At 37.9% G+C, this 15508-nt stretch overlaps 2 protein-coding genes across 3 annotated transcripts; one reads left to right on the top strand and one right to left on the bottom strand.

Annotated features, from left to right (window-relative positions):
• Nucleotides 1–1021: 1021 nt before the first annotated feature.
• On the bottom strand, nucleotides 1022–4207 carry nudt9 (nudix (nucleoside diphosphate linked moiety X)-type motif 9). 2 transcript variants are annotated; one of them, XM_065279499.1, is made up of 8 exons: nucleotides 4055–4207; nucleotides 3562–3795; nucleotides 2948–3037; nucleotides 2752–2838; nucleotides 2472–2583; nucleotides 1834–1980; nucleotides 1675–1759; nucleotides 1022–1586 (listed from the first exon to the last, which is right to left on the bottom strand). In XM_065279499.1, the coding sequence occupies exons 1-8, from the start codon at nucleotides 4144–4146 to the stop codon at nucleotides 1441–1443; spliced, it is 993 nt and encodes a 330-aa protein (XP_065135571.1). In that variant the 5' UTR covers nucleotides 4147–4207; the 3' UTR covers nucleotides 1022–1440. The 2 variants fall into 2 exon arrangements, with proteins under 2 accessions (XP_065135571.1, XP_065135580.1); XM_065279508.1 differs by having other exon boundaries at nucleotides 3562–3792.
• A 677-nt stretch (nucleotides 4208–4884) lies between these two features.
• On the top strand, nucleotides 4885–14538 carry mapk3 (mitogen-activated protein kinase 3). Its single transcript, XM_065273750.2, has 9 exons — nucleotides 4885–5324; nucleotides 6878–7060; nucleotides 8165–8354; nucleotides 8848–8964; nucleotides 9046–9160; nucleotides 10033–10164; nucleotides 10570–10679; nucleotides 10832–10960; nucleotides 12006–14538. The coding sequence occupies exons 1-8, from the start codon at nucleotides 5113–5115 to the stop codon at nucleotides 10949–10951; spliced, it is 1179 nt and encodes a 392-aa protein (XP_065129822.1). The 5' UTR covers nucleotides 4885–5112; the 3' UTR covers nucleotides 10952–10960; nucleotides 12006–14538.
• Nucleotides 14539–15508: the final 970 nt, after the last annotated feature.

The following is a 15508-nucleotide window of genomic DNA, read 5'->3' as shown; positions in this document are numbered from 1 at the left end:
CACACACACTGTCAGAAAAAAAGGTTTAAAACTGTACCTTTTCTGTCACTGGGGTGGTACCCTCAAAGGTTCAGTTTTGTACCTTTATGGTTAAACAACACTTTGAAATGTTGTACCTTTTGGGGTACAATATTATACCTTAAGGACTTATTGTGTACCTTTAAGGACCAAATTTGTACCAGCTAAATGTTAGTGGTACAAAACATTTAACTTTACCTTTAAATGTACAAAATAGGTGCTTAAGGTATAATTTTGTACCCCACATACATTTCAATGTGTTGTATACCCACAAAGGTACAAAACTGTACCTTTGAGGGTACCACCCCAGTTTTAAACCTTTTTTTCTGACAGTGCATTCATCCACCCGAAGGCAAAACACAACCACAATAATGTTTAGCAAAATGCATACAGTTTTATTTATGAACGGCTAGAGCAGTGTTTCCCAATTTTTACTTAGGGTGCATCTCTTTGTGCCCCCCCAAAAGAAAATTCATGATCAAACACACAAAACCTCAAATGTAGTTGGATTATAATTAAACCAAATACATTGTAGCCTTATTTGACTGAAGTCTGATTACAAAGAATTTATAATATATTCATATATTTCATAAAATGCTATACTGTAAAACGTTGCCCTCCTAGGACCATCTGAGGGATCCCAATTTGAGAACCACTGCACTAGAACAGTGGTTCTCAAACTGGGGGCAGCAGTTTTATGACATTTTATAAAATACATAAATTTATCATTAATTCTGTGTAATTACAGCTCAGAAAAATAAGACTACTAACCAACAGCACTACATGGTGTAAGTTTGTTGTATAATGTTTAGTTTAATTCATATTGCAAGTTTAGAATGTTTTATGCCATAATTTTTCTTTGGGGGGCCACAAAGGGATGCACCCTACACAAAGGGGGCCACACGCTAAAAAGTTTGAGAACCACTGCACTAGAGGACCAAATGTTACATAATGCTGCTTTAAAATTTGGCACAACATGCAAAGCACAAATCAATACACACAATGTGTTTAAGTGAGTTTATTGTTTTGATTAGTACAGAGAGAACCATACATTTGCTGACCAAGTTTTTACACAGGTAGTAGTGGTCAGTTAAATATAAATATTTTAAGTTATATTTCTCAAGTTACAGTATATACTTCATCAAACATAAATACCCTGAAGTTATCAGTACGCCTTCATTTCAAGAATTCATACTTAAAAAGAGTTTACATAAATGGGCCTAACCTTTGTTTTATTGGAATGCATGTTTGGCCAGTATTGTTATATTAACAAACAGTATGCCTGGATAAGGACCTGCGGTGATGACTTTTTTTTTCAGATTTAATTTATTGTGTATTTATACTGCAATTGTTCTATTGTGCTGTAAAATAAAGTTCCCCATTATGCCTTATGACAAAAAGGCACTCTTAAAACACTTCCTGTTACCAGTTGGCCTTTCTTTCCTTGGCAACTTGTTCCAAAAATTGTAAGTGACTTGCATAAAGGGTCAGTGAGGAGTCGATGTCGATCCAACTCACTTGACCTGCATCATCTCCTGCTTGCAATGGCAGCTCACTTACACTATTGCCTGGGTGAAGATAATTGAATAATCTAATTCAGAATGACATACGTTACAAACTTAATGTCTCAATTTAATTAATGTTTTTAATAGTTACCTGATTCATCATGAAAGTTCACTGCAACTGTCTCCATCCAAGAGTTATCAGTGTTTCTTGGATCATCTACATAACCTTTATATACCTATACAAAAACACACGTGATCATGTTATGACACTGTTTTCCTCTTTTCTCATTTATCTCAAAAGTCTTCTCACCTGAAGACCGTCAGAGTTAAATAGCTCTGTAATCCGCTTTTGGATTTTTTCCTTCTCACTTGGAGATGCCTGCAAAGAGTTCAGTGCCTCTTCTGAAAATTCACGCTGCAGTGCTTGAGAAACACGCTCTCCAGGATCCACCATACCCTGAACAGACAGTAACAGAGATGAAAATCAATACACTGTACTCAAATGAACCTTTCTTATTCATAATTTATTGATCGACATAATCCCTGTTAAAAGGACACTTCAGCCAAATATCAAAATGACCCCATGATTTACTCACCCTCAGGCAAACCGAGATACATATGTCCATCATCAAGATATTTTCTTACAAAATAATATCGACTACCCACAGAAGGCCTGTTTAACCCCTTCAAGCCGTGTGGATTACTTCTGTGAAGGGTGAATGCACTTTTTGGGGGGGTTTAAAGTAAGTTGTTCCCTGTTTTTTACCATTATAAAGCTTGGAAGAGCAAGGACACTTACTAAAATAACTCCAAATGTGCTTGTCTGAAAGATAATGGAAACATGTATCTCGGATTGCATGAGGGTGAGTAAATCATGGGGTAATTTTGATATTTGGCTGGAGTATCCTTTTAAGATTTTGTATGCAAGAAATGTAGTTATACACTGACCCCTGGGATGGCCCATTCTCCACAATCTATCCGCTTAATGGACACAAACTGCAGCACAGGAAGTTTAGAGGTAGTGTGGTAGACATGCTGTCCAGCTGAGTCTCTTTTCCATCTGTGGAAAACCACATGAAAGAGGTTACATGAAGCTGAAAGTGTTTCACTAACATTGCTGGTTTAATTTCTAGTGTATGCATGACTGCACATCACAAAATACATGGAATTATGGTAATAGGTCACAAGAGAAAGATACTGAACAGCTTTACTGTCAAGCATTTAATACCTAGTAACAATTGGGTCCGCAGCATGGTTAGGACCCCACCTTCCCAATAATCCTCGCCCTACTAGTCCAGTTCTTCCATGGGGATTACTAAGGGTGATTTCAAAAGGAAAAAATAAGCAAGGAAAGTGAACCTTTTAACTGTTATACAGTACATATTCAAACACATGGGATGATCTAATTTTAATATCTGACTTACAGCGGTTTGCCATTCTCTATACGATATGGGCCCTCATGGCTTGTTCTGTCCACAGATCCATCCAAAGTATTGAATTGTGGGGAAAATTCACTAAAGGAAGGGGAAATAGTTTAATTGAATTAATCTTAACAATCAATTTTCTTTCAAGTCAATCATTAACATTATAAATCCCTTATGTGCCCTACTGAAAAACCAGCTAAGACTAGCATAAACTGGTAGCTGGTTTAAGGCGGCAGTAGCTGGTTTAAGGTGGTTCTCCCAGCCTGGCAAAGCTGGTCAAGCTGGTGGGTCAGCTGGTCATCCAGCCTGACCAGCTAAGTCCAGCTAGACCATTTTAAAAAGTGACCAAAAAACAGGTAGACCATCTTAAAAAGTGACTGAAACACAGCCAGACCAGCATGCTAACCCAGCAATACCAGCTAAAACCAAGCTGGGAGACCAGCTAAAACCAGCTCACCAGCTTATGTTGGTCTTAGCTGGATTTTTCAGTAGGGTGTGAATTAGAGACAAAGAAATTAAATGAAAGTCAAAAGTGCTTTGCAGTCTTATGCGTAACAACATTTGCTTATAATAATATTTATCATTCTTTACATTATGGATTTTTATTTACTCACCCAATCTTTGGGTCAGCCCAAACAGGTTTTTTCAACACAACAGGAGCTGTGTAGTTAACAGGGCTATACTGGGGCCAATCTGTCTCCCAATCTACCTTGTCATCGGGGACAGGAAAACGGCTTGTTTGTGAGCCAGGGTATATCGAGGAACGAGCCTTTATGTGCATGACAGGAGGCATGTATACAGATCTATATGTACACAGACTAGGAATGTGACTAATTGAGTTTTTCCTGCTGAAAAGAAGCGCATAGTCGATATAATTTCCAATATAAATGAAGAAATCTTCCACAACGGTGAATACAGAATCTCTGTTAATTCATAGCTACAGAGAAACATAGAAAAAGTACAATCTCTACAAGATAAAGTACAAAAGCCGTGTATATTATTATGAAGAAGCCAAATATCGAATAAACACCTGTCAATCACGATAAATCCCTTGTGTGATATTCAACATCAAAAAGCTTTAGGATGTAATTTAATTGTAGTACTTACCAAATTCCGTTTGTGACAACAGGGTACGGAAGCCCAAATATACTAAGCGCTATATGTACCGATGCAAACCAGTTTCGGGAAACTGATTTCATTACAAATCAATAAACAGTTGAGAGCTGCAGTAACCAGGAAATGAGCGATATCTGCCCCGCCTTTTTAGTGACGCAATATACGCGACTTGCTGTAGCAGTGCCGCAGGAACTGACAAACAGACTCTCGCGGTACTTTGACGTCATCAACTTGTCGGTTAAGTCGAATAAGCTGCTGAAGCTGTCGCGTACTGTACACAACCAACTGAATTTAAAACTGAACTGAATTTAAAATAGTTAAAAGTTGAAATTGTTATAGTATAAATATTTTATGAATAAAATTAGTTAGATGCGGTAAAATGTTTAAGTATGACACCAAATGCGCTGTTTCTGTAATGCAATATAAGTGGGAATTACATATATCTATAATAACCCATAATATAAATATAGATGCGTGATATAGTTTAGACCTGTTATGTTACGTATGTGTCCCCCATGAAGAAATAATTTAATCATTTCGTATATTTGAAAGTATCATTTCACTGTACTTCCTATAATGTTGCTTAAAACTGTTTATAACCCTACATTTTCAAATGATAGAAAATTTGCCGAGTTGGTGTATTTATCTTGCACTTTGACATACGCTGTTCGGCTGTTCTCTCAACAACAAACTGTAAACCACGCTAGAGGGCCTGCTAACCATAACCGTGGGAGGCATTCTGCACACCCACCCGAACGTTTTTCTATTGCTTCGTGAATGCGCCTGCATGCGCGCGCTCCCGTCCTTGAATGTTGTATGGGAGAAATGCGCGTTCGCGCTCGCTATCCGTTTACATGCACGCTCGTTCCGCACTCGCTCGCATCCTACCAAAGGGGGGCCTTGATTGAGTCCTCTGTGATTGTCAGGAAAGAGCAACGTATAACAGCAGCCTTTGCTATTCAATAAACTTATCGTTGATCTGAAGACAATACAAGCCCCCCTCCCACAAGAACAACTGTGCAAAGGCGACTGATCTGAGGACAGAAACGATGGCGGAATCGGGCAGCAGCGCGGTAGCGACTGGAGCCGCGGGCTCGAACAGCAGCGCCGCTGGAGCTGGAGGAGCCGTCGCGCCCGTAGGAGCGAACGGAGGCGCGGGATCCAAACCTGGCCTGGAATCGGTGAAGGGACAAATTTTTGACGTTGGTCCCCGCTACACCGATCTCCAGTACATCGGGGAGGGGGCCTACGGGATGGTCTGGTAAGCGGAAATCGAACATTTTGCAATCGCACACTTTGGTAGAGATGCTGTTGAATTTGGGCGAGATTTAACGTTAGTGGACTGTTAAATTATCCGTTTTTTGTAGGAAAGGAAAAGGGTGTTGATTGTCTGAAAGGCTTTGTTATTTTGCCACACAGAATGGAAAATATATTAGATGTTTTACGCATTGATAAGTTTGAAAAAGCAACTGAATAATTTGCACTGCTCAACAAGTTTCCTTCTCGCGTATACCTGCATGTCATGGCTGGAAACAGATTGCGAGTAACGTTAATACATTGGATTAAATCCCATTTCTCCACCACGAACTACGTCTCAAAACCTAGTGTGCTGTTTACCTAGAGAGTATTTTTTATCATTATAGGTTACACAACAACAGTGTCGTTCAGTGGTTGCAGTTCACTTAAAGCCACTGCTACGACGATCTGTACGTTTAGTTCAGAGAGATCAGCTCGTTTGATGTTAAATGTCACTCGTGATTTCTGCACTGTGCTTGTGTTTGATGAGTTTGTAGGCTGAAACTGCATGCTATGTAGCTTCACCGCTAGCAATCTTGACATCTCACTCTGTGCTCGTAAAACAGGCGTGGTTACGATGCGGCCAAATATAGATGAAGCAGAATGGCAAAATGGTGTATAACACATGCTCACCTTAATGTATCATGCTAATTGCTAATGAGATGTGAAGACTGCTGTTTAAATAATGGTGTACAGAGTATATACTGTGCATTCTGTCTGTCATCCATCTACATAATGACTGTCAAGTTTTGCTGTAGGATGTAAACAATCCCACCAGTAATATAAATACTCAGGCCTTGTATGGATTTGTTTGGTTAGGGAAATCAAAGGCTGTATAATTAAATTATATGTCGAATCCGATAGTAAATCATGCATTTTTATTAATAATTCCCTTTTTAATATGCAGTCGTTTTATTGTTATCTTTGATCACTTAAAGGGGTAGTTCAACCAAAAATTAAAATTCTGTCTTAATTTACTCATCCTCATTTGGTTCTAGATCTGTATGAATAAATTTTTTCTAATTAACACAAAAGAAGAAATTTTGATTAATAACAATAAGCACACAGCTGGTGCAAACCATTTACTTCCATAGTAGGAAAAACAAATACTATAGAAATGATGATGATGATGATGATGAAGATATTTTGATAAAATATGGTATTAAAGCACAGAGTTGATGGTTCCCATTGAATTCCATAGGATTCGTTTTTCCTACTATGGAAGTCAATGGTTTCCACCAGCTGTGTGCTTCCCATCATGTATCAAAATCTCTTCTTTTGTGTTCATTAAAAACAGACCTGTAACAACATGAGAGTGAGTAAATTTATGACAGAATATTTTTTGGGTGGACTTTAAATGCAGGTGCATTTATCCAAAAGCACAGTCATCCTCTGTTTAGTAATATCTTAATTTATTTTTAAATTCCACACACCGTTATTCTTAGTTGTATTTGCACATAAGCTCATCTTGTATAATCTTAAACTCTTTCCTGTCATGTCTCTTCTTGCTTCCTGCAGCTCAGCTTTTGATAATGTGAATAAGACCCGAGTGGCTATTAAAAAGATCAGTCCATTTGAACACCAGACCTACTGCCAGCGCACCCTGAGAGAGATCAAAATCCTGCTGCGGTTCCGTCATGAGAACATCATCGGCATCAATGACATCCTGAGAGCACGGCGCATTGACTATATGAGGGATGTGTATCCTTAAACCACACCGGGTTGAATTATAGCATAGATAATTTTTGTACTTTAGAGGACTAGAAGTTTTTCTTTTAATGATCTGTATCTAAAATGTAGGGTGGCCAATACAATACTGAAAGAAAACCAAAAGAAACCAATTTAAACCAAACACAGGAAGTGCACATTATAACAAATCTTTGAGCAAATACAAGGGAACGTTAACAGACATTCATCAATTTCTATACCCATTATCCTATGGGACGAAGGCAGGGGGACACCTTGGGCAGGTGGCCAATGTGATTTGATGTTAAAGCTAATTTTCTTAAGTTATCCAGGGTTCCCATGGGTCCTTGAAATCCTTGAAAGTTTTTGAATCTGTGGGAAAAAATTCAAGCCCCTGGGAAGTTTTTGAAAATATACATAGATATAGTTCATTGAAAGTGCTTGAATCTATTTTATGCAAGAAGTTTTCTGTAAAAAAATCCATATTATTTCCTGTGTAGTGTAGTAATATCATAAAAATTCTAGACTTTTTAAGCACACGTTTAAACTGTTCCCTTTAAATGCTGATATCTTCTGTATGCGAATGTTGATTCACACCTAAATGCTTTTTTGCATAGTTGTGTTTGACACAGGAAAACGTCTTTGGTTATGTGTGTAACTGTTGTTCCCTGAGAAGGGAACGAGAGACTAATTCTCCCTTGCCATACTTCATGCATCCCTGTAATGCCGTCTTTGGCAATATTTCAGAAAGCGATATACTTCCTGGCGCCTGCGTCACCCTGTCTTTGTCATAGAACCTCACCATTGGTTGAATTTGATATACACATTCAGAGTCACTTACCCCTGGAAGCTACCCTAAAGTGTCACCGCAGTGAAGCAGCGTAAGATCCCTCGAAAGGGAACTGAAACGATGTATCTTAAAAGGTAACTTGATGTAACCTTGCTCTCACTTGAAATGTGTCCCCACATTTAGTCCTTGAATTTGAGGGTATTGGATCTGGAAACTCCTTGAAAGGTCCTTGAATTTGATGTAAACTAAGGTGTGGGAACCCTGGTTATCACATTTCTACCTAAATTGATTCATTCTGTATGTGTTGTAGTTCTTTAACTGGATTTTAGCTATATCGTACAGGACCTGATGGAGACGGACCTTTACAAATTGCTGAAGACACAGCAACTCAGCAACGACCACATCTGCTACTTTTTGTACCAGATCTTACGAGGGCTGAAATACATTCACTCTGCCAATGTGCTGCATAGAGACCTAAAGCCCTCAAACCTTCTCATCAACACCACCTGTGACCTCAAGGTCAGAATCACAGCCTGATTTTCCTCTGAAATATATCTCAAGAGACTTGTGATAAGCAAGCACTATCCAAACCTTGAAATAAGATGTGACATTTGGAAAATGCTTGGAAAACCAAAAGCCTATATCAGCCCTAACCTGCAATAAAAACAATGAACAAATGTTATTTTCATGAGTGGGTTTTATAAGACTGAGATCTGTTACATTTTAAACCGTTCAAATGGTTAAATCTAATCTTAAAGCAGCACTAATCTACTCGCCCTGTCTTATATAGTCTTTTGACTTCTAATAGTATTATATTGATAGAAAAGTGAAGCTAGTTCAACTGCCAAAATATAGAAATTTGTTTATAAGGGTAATCTTCCTTGTGTGTGTGTGTGTGTGTGTGTGTGTGTGTGTGTGTGTGTGTGTGTGTGTGTGTGTGTGTGTGTGTGTGTGTGTGTGTGTGTGTGTGTGTGTGTGTGTGTTTGTAAAATAAATTCTTCATCATTCATAGATCTGTGATTTCGGGCTGGCACGGATAGCTGACCCTGAGCATGACCACACTGGGTTCCTCACAGAGTATGTGGCCACTCGCTGGTACCGTGCTCCTGAGATCATGCTCAACTCCAAGGTATGTCCATACTTGCATTTGTGTGTCTTTAGCATTGAAAAATCACTGAATGTGTTTTAAATGTGTCTCTCTGTCTTGCAGGGTTACACTAAGTCCATTGATATTTGGTCTGTGGGTTGCATCCTGGCGGAGATGTTGTCAAATAGACCCATCTTTCCAGGGAAGCACTATCTGGACCAGCTCAACCACATATTGGGTGAGAATATAGCTCAGATGTGCCCTCTGCTTATATTGAACAACAATTAAAGCATACACAAACTATGCAAATGTATAAGACACTTGGCTGAGAGGCAACCTGACCAACAGCGAAAACATATAAGCAGATAAAAAAAGTGTTTCCATGTTCTGCCAGCCCCCTACTAGCTGCTCTGTGATTGGCTGGATCTGTTTCCATTGTTGCTGCATTGCCAACAATATATTTTATGTGCAGACATTATCAAACATTGCATCTTTGTCATTTCTACTTATCATTCTTAATGCGTGAGGACTGATTTGGCTAGAAATGGCTCATCAGAATTTTTTCATTTGTAGCTTAAACAGTGACATGGTTGTTTTAGCCATGGTCTAGGGTTAATCAACTTAAATGAGAGTAGTCCAGCAAAAGATAGACACTTAAACGTGTAAATAAGTTAAAAAAATGCCTTCAGTATGGAAAGTCCTGTATTATGAAACACCGTATATCAGTAAAGAGAGAAAACAAAAGATAATCTACACTATTATCAGCTGCCAGCCTTGAATATCATCAGCTTTGGTTTAGAAATAATGTCACATTATATACTTTTAACACACTTGTCAGAGAATGCAAAATGGGCAATGCAAGAATTGTGTAGCTCATATTTTCCCACAAAATCTTAAGAAGATTGCTGACGGTATGCATGTGGCTCACTATTTCCATTATTCTTATTGATATATGTGTACGATATTCTCCATCCGTTTGTAAATAAATAATGAGAATATGAGTACTGTTGGGCTGTAATTGTCTTATATGAAGGAAATGGGATAGATTTATGATCCATCTGGGCATGTGCACACTGAAGTTTATTCTGTTCCTCCTGCACAATCGGCCAGGCATTTTGGGGTCTCCATCTCAAGATGATCTGAATTGCATCATCAACATGAAGGCCAGGAACTACCTCCAGTCTTTACCCCAGAAACCGAAGATCCCATGGAACAAGCTTTTCCCCAAAGCAGACAACAAAGGTAAACGGACACTTTAGGATGTTAAGTGTTACAGAGTTGAAATGATATGCAGAGTGTGTAAGTAAAGTCTGACAGGAGCCGTCTCAAGAGTGCGCACACATGCGAGTATGTGGGTGTACTGAACAAATGTGGGTGTGAACAAATGGTCTTTGATGGTCTGGCTGCATTGTGCGAGAGTATGTTGAAATGAAACATGAAGCCGGAGTAAAATGAAATTACTACTACATTAAACTTTACTTATGGCCGTATGGTCTACAGCTCCTATTCTGTGCTTATGGATTTGTGTTTAGTTAATTTTGTCTAGAGCATGATTTTAAAGGCTCAGTGCCTGTACTGCTGAATAAGCTTGTTGTCGTTTTAGATTCAGCATGAGGGTTTGACATTTTTGTATGCTTGCTTTTTCAGCTCTGGATTTGTTGGACCGCATGTTAACCTTTAACCCCATCAAACGTATAACCGTGGAAGAAGCACTGGCCCACCCCTACCTGGAGCAGTACTATGACCCCACTGATGAGGTATATCTCTCTCTGTTTCTCTCTTTTCCTATCGGTCTCATTCTGTGGACTTCTGCTTTCATGTTTGTCTCACACCCCCACCCATCTGTCATCTATTCAATGCCATAGCATTCATTTAGCCTAACCACGTTTAATATTGTTTGCAAATGTAGCCGGTGGCTGAGGAACCCTTCAACTTCAAAATGGAGCTGGACGACCTTCCTAAAGAGAGGCTTAAGGAGCTCATCTTTGAGGAGACTGCACGCTTTCAGGCCAACTACCAGGGCTCCTGAGAGGGACAGGTAGGAAAAACATGCAGCAGTCATAAAAAAATTATGGAAAGTGTAAGAGAAATGCATGGATACAAAATTTCTGTGCCGATACCGATGTTCAATTACTTAAATTAGAGATGCACCGATATTAAAGGCGGGGTTGCATGGTTTTTGAAAAACACTTTGGAAAAGGGAGTTGGGCTGAGTACCAAAACACACTTGTAGCCAATCAGCACTAAGGGGCGTGTCTTTTAATTGTCATCATTGACTGGGTTGCGTGTGTGGGGCGGGTCTATCAAAAGAAGGTCCAGATTCTATTGGGGTAGGGTCGTGTTTGTTTAGGTGATTTTAAATATCAACATTGGCTTTCAGAGATCATGCACCCCGCCTTTAAATTTTTCCACTGATTATCCAGACTGATATCTGCTGATACAGATGGCGATATCTCTAGTTTGGTGGTTATGTTAGCTTGCATTGATTAAATTCTGAAGATAACATTTCTGAATGTTATTTATTCATATAATTACCATTAATATTGAACATTAAACTAGTGATGTTTCTTTAAATTTTCTATACAAAGAGCTAAAATTCATTGCATTTTCCTGTTGAACTCTTTTTGAACTATCGGGCGATTGCTTTTATTGACCGATTATTGGACGATATATTAGTGCATTTCTACTTAGAATGATATCTATCAATACCGATAGTTTTGCTTTCAACTTAGTTTCAAAAATATAATGTTGGGAAATCCTAAAATTGGCATTTTTCTGCCCTTCTTGATCGGCGGTTTTTAAACACTCAGCCGATGTCCGATAGTGGAAAAAAATGCTATAATCTGCTGATACATCGGTGCATCTTTAGAAAATTGCATTCACATTTACGTATTCAAAAAATAGCATTTGTGTTCTCTTGCTTTTATGACAGACTAAAACTTGCATGATTATTATTCTTTGTTGTAATTTTTTCATGATCCTAAAAAAATATCCAAAAGTGTGGTCATTATTAGTTGAACTGGTTTGAGAAACGTACAATTTCTGAATTTCCGCTTATGTTCAATACTGAATCTTTCTTTCAGCCGTCACGTGGATTGAGCAAGCAGCGTGGAGTCCGATAAAGATAACTCCAGACAACCTGCGAAGACATATACATACATATATACATAAAAAAGTCAAGATAAAAAGAGGAAAAAATACATGTAAAACTTTCAGCTTTCTTTCACCTGTACATCTCTGTCGCTGGGAAGCTGTGCGCTAGTTCGGGCATATAACCTCTTATCATAATGCCATTAATGGGGGCTGTCAGACTCACTATTGTCATTGCATACTGCACACAGCTCCTGCTCTCTGAAACAATTGCATCCTTTCTATCAGTACCCTGCTTCTCCTTCGTTCTTTCTTTCTTTGTCTCTGTTTCTATCGGTCTCTTTCTCTTTATGTCTCTCTTGAGGGTGTCTCTATACTGGTCTGTGTTCCTGGGTGTTTTTGAATCCAACAGAGAGAAAGAAAGAAAATCTTTACGATGGGCACTGGACTGGTATGTGTGTATATAAGTGATTCTGAGTTTCATTGGAGTATTGTAAGTTGGAGATCTGTTTGTACACTGTAATTTGAATGTTACGATCGGTTACAAATCGTGTTTTGTAATGTTGGAAATTTATATTTGAATATCTTTTGAAGCTATACTGTTCATTACTAGTGTTTTTTTATTATTATTATTATTATTCACTCAAAGACATGTGATGTTACATTTAAAGGACTTTTATTTTTATTTTTTCTATTGAGAGAAAGAGGTCTTGTTTTGACTCCTTACGATAAAAAGGCAAGATAAAAGGAAAGCGAGCAAAACACAGTATAATATCCCGGTTATCATCTGCTGTAAAATATCATGTTCTACTGTGGCAAACTGACACTTTCTTGCCAATGTTTTTGGAAAATTAAGCCATCAGTATCATTTTTAATGCCGGCTTCCTCTCTATTGATCTGTTAGATTTCTTCTCGTATTTGTTCATCCTGTTGATTTCATGGAGGTGTGCAGACCTTCATCGTGCATTCTTTTCCCTTTTTGGGGGTTGATAAAGATTTCTTTATGGATAACAATAGTTGTCATTGGTTACCATGTTCCATGGCTACTGTTGCCATGATTCCTTTTTTATAAGTCACACATAGTTCCCCGCATTCTAGCTTTGTTACCTAGTGCAAATATCCGTCCCTTATGCTACATACGTCGAGACTGTTCTTTCTTTAGCCTATTGGTGTAATTGTTCTGGATTGATTGTGGAATCATAGCCAAGTTTAACGCTTTCAGAGCCATAGCAAATTTTTTCCTCATTCCCTCCCTGTGATGTCAGAACTTTTCAAAGGGCTTTTCCACAGGGCTTGCTGACCTCATGCCTCTCTCGCTTGCGATTGGCTAACCTTGTGTTTATCTAGTCTCTGATTGGCTGACTCTGCATGCATTGCATCACAGGTAAAATCTGACTTCTACTGCTACTTTTGCCTTGATTCTGTTTTGAGTACGTAAAGTCATCCTGTTTTTCTGTAGGAAATCAGTGTTTTTGGCCAATCTTGGATTAGGAAAGTATGATAAGGCGGAAAGACTTGCTGTTTCACATCGATACAGGGTCTGATTTGCATAAATTAGTAAAAAGCTTCAATGTAAAACCCAATTTAGGCAAGACCCAACAGCAGCAGAGCAGGTTCACCTCGTGAGAACGCTCTCGCACCTCCATTTTGTGACATTTCTCAATCAGTGCACCTGCACTTTGTGTCTTATGACCAAATGTTTTTTTTTTTTCGTGCAATTATTGCTATTCCTGTAACCTTTAGTTTCCTTATTTCAATTTCTTTCTACGATTTCAGCTTTATCTTTGTTTTCTTCGTTTCACACCCCTCTTATTAGGGTGAAGTGTAACAGGCAATGATGGTTGTGTCCCATGTCTGAGTCTGTCTTTTTCAACCAGAAGCTGCTTCCTCATAAGGAGGGGAGATCCATCCCATTCTGTGAACTGAGGGAAACGTTTCATTACCAAGGATAAGGTTATTTATATATTGCTGTATTGTCTGTGGCAATGATATGCTTATTATGAATGGGACCATGGGGACTGTCAGCAGTCTTTCACAGAAATACACTTTTACACACACGTACATTTAACTGATATGCACTCGAAACATTTACGGATGTATTTTTCACGTATAAACCTGCACGCATACAGTATATGATTTAAAAAGCCTACGAAGGAGGCAAATATCATTATGTCCTTTTTATGGCTGTTATTATTATTGCTGGTGTTATATTGGTGAGTTTCTTTTTTTATTTTAAAAACTAAAAAGGGATTTAAAACTATTGTCCTTTTTAAAAGTATATTTTGCATTTTTTCATATTTCGCTTTGGGTGTGAAAAATAATTGGCTGTTCATTCTTTCTTAAGCCTATTTTCCCTGAATCTTGTAAGGAATTATTTTAATTGATTAAACAATATTGAGCAGATTGTCGAGACAAATGAGCTATGGATGGTTATAGTTTATGTATATGCTTATGGGTATAATAAATTAAACAATTAACAAAAACAGAATTATATACATATATTAAATAAAATTCCTGATACTGTAAGTGTGTGATGTGTGGTGATTCATTTTTCTTCTCTTTATATTAAAAATATAAGAGAAAAAAGCGCTTAAAATATATAAAAATCTCACATTGGTTGAAAAGGTTTTTTATCTGTCGACACACATAGTCGTTGGTAACACTTTGCAATAAGGTTGTATTTGTTAACGATTAGTTAATGCATTAGCTAACATAAAATCTTAATGAACAACAGCATTTATTATTCTATACTTCATGCTTGATTTATAAATGCTGAAATTAACAAGAATTAATACATGCTGAAAAACTATATTGTTCATTATTTGTTCATGTTAGTTAATGCAATCACTAATGTTTACTTATACAACCTGATTGTAAAATTTTACCCAGTCGTTTTCTTCACCAGTCATGCATTGCAAAATATAATTTGCATTTTATTAACCATTTAAATTGTATTAGCCCTACAACAAAATAGAGATCATATAAGCTTCAGCTTTTAGTTTTGATGTGAAAATTGTCTGAAATTGCTAAATAATAGCTAATTGTGACCTCAATTTTCCCTGGTGTGTAGCTAAAGGGCTCATTTTAAATGTTGCACCTATGTGTATTGAAGATAAACTGCAAGCTGACAGTCAGAATAACACTTGCCTTCAGTCATATTGTTGTGATTTACTCTTTGCAACGCCCTTGTGATTTGTGTCTTTTCTAATTGGTAATGACGCTCAAAAATGACTAACTTTGGCAGTGAAAATTAAACACTCATGAGTGTACGCAGAGCCTTGGCTTAGTTAATGGTCAGTTGTTTAATGGCTAATGAATAGACTCAATTATACAATTAACGTTCTTTACAATTTTCCATCACTCTTATTCTTTAGGAACTTTATTACATTTTCTTTCTCTGCTCAAATCAGTTGAGTTGCCTGTCCAGTTGGGCCGCTCCCCTAGCTGTTTCAACAAGTTCCAGCATGGGTTTAGAAATCTGTTGAAAGACATTCCA

Source organism: Paramisgurnus dabryanus, chromosome 3 (assembly GCF_030506205.2).
Source record: "Paramisgurnus dabryanus chromosome 3, PD_genome_1.1, whole genome shotgun sequence".
Taxonomy (NCBI): Eukaryota; Metazoa; Chordata; class Actinopteri; order Cypriniformes; family Cobitidae; genus Paramisgurnus; species Paramisgurnus dabryanus.
The sequence above is the reverse complement of the archived record's forward strand: the minus strand, read 5'-3'. Positions and strand labels throughout refer to the sequence as shown.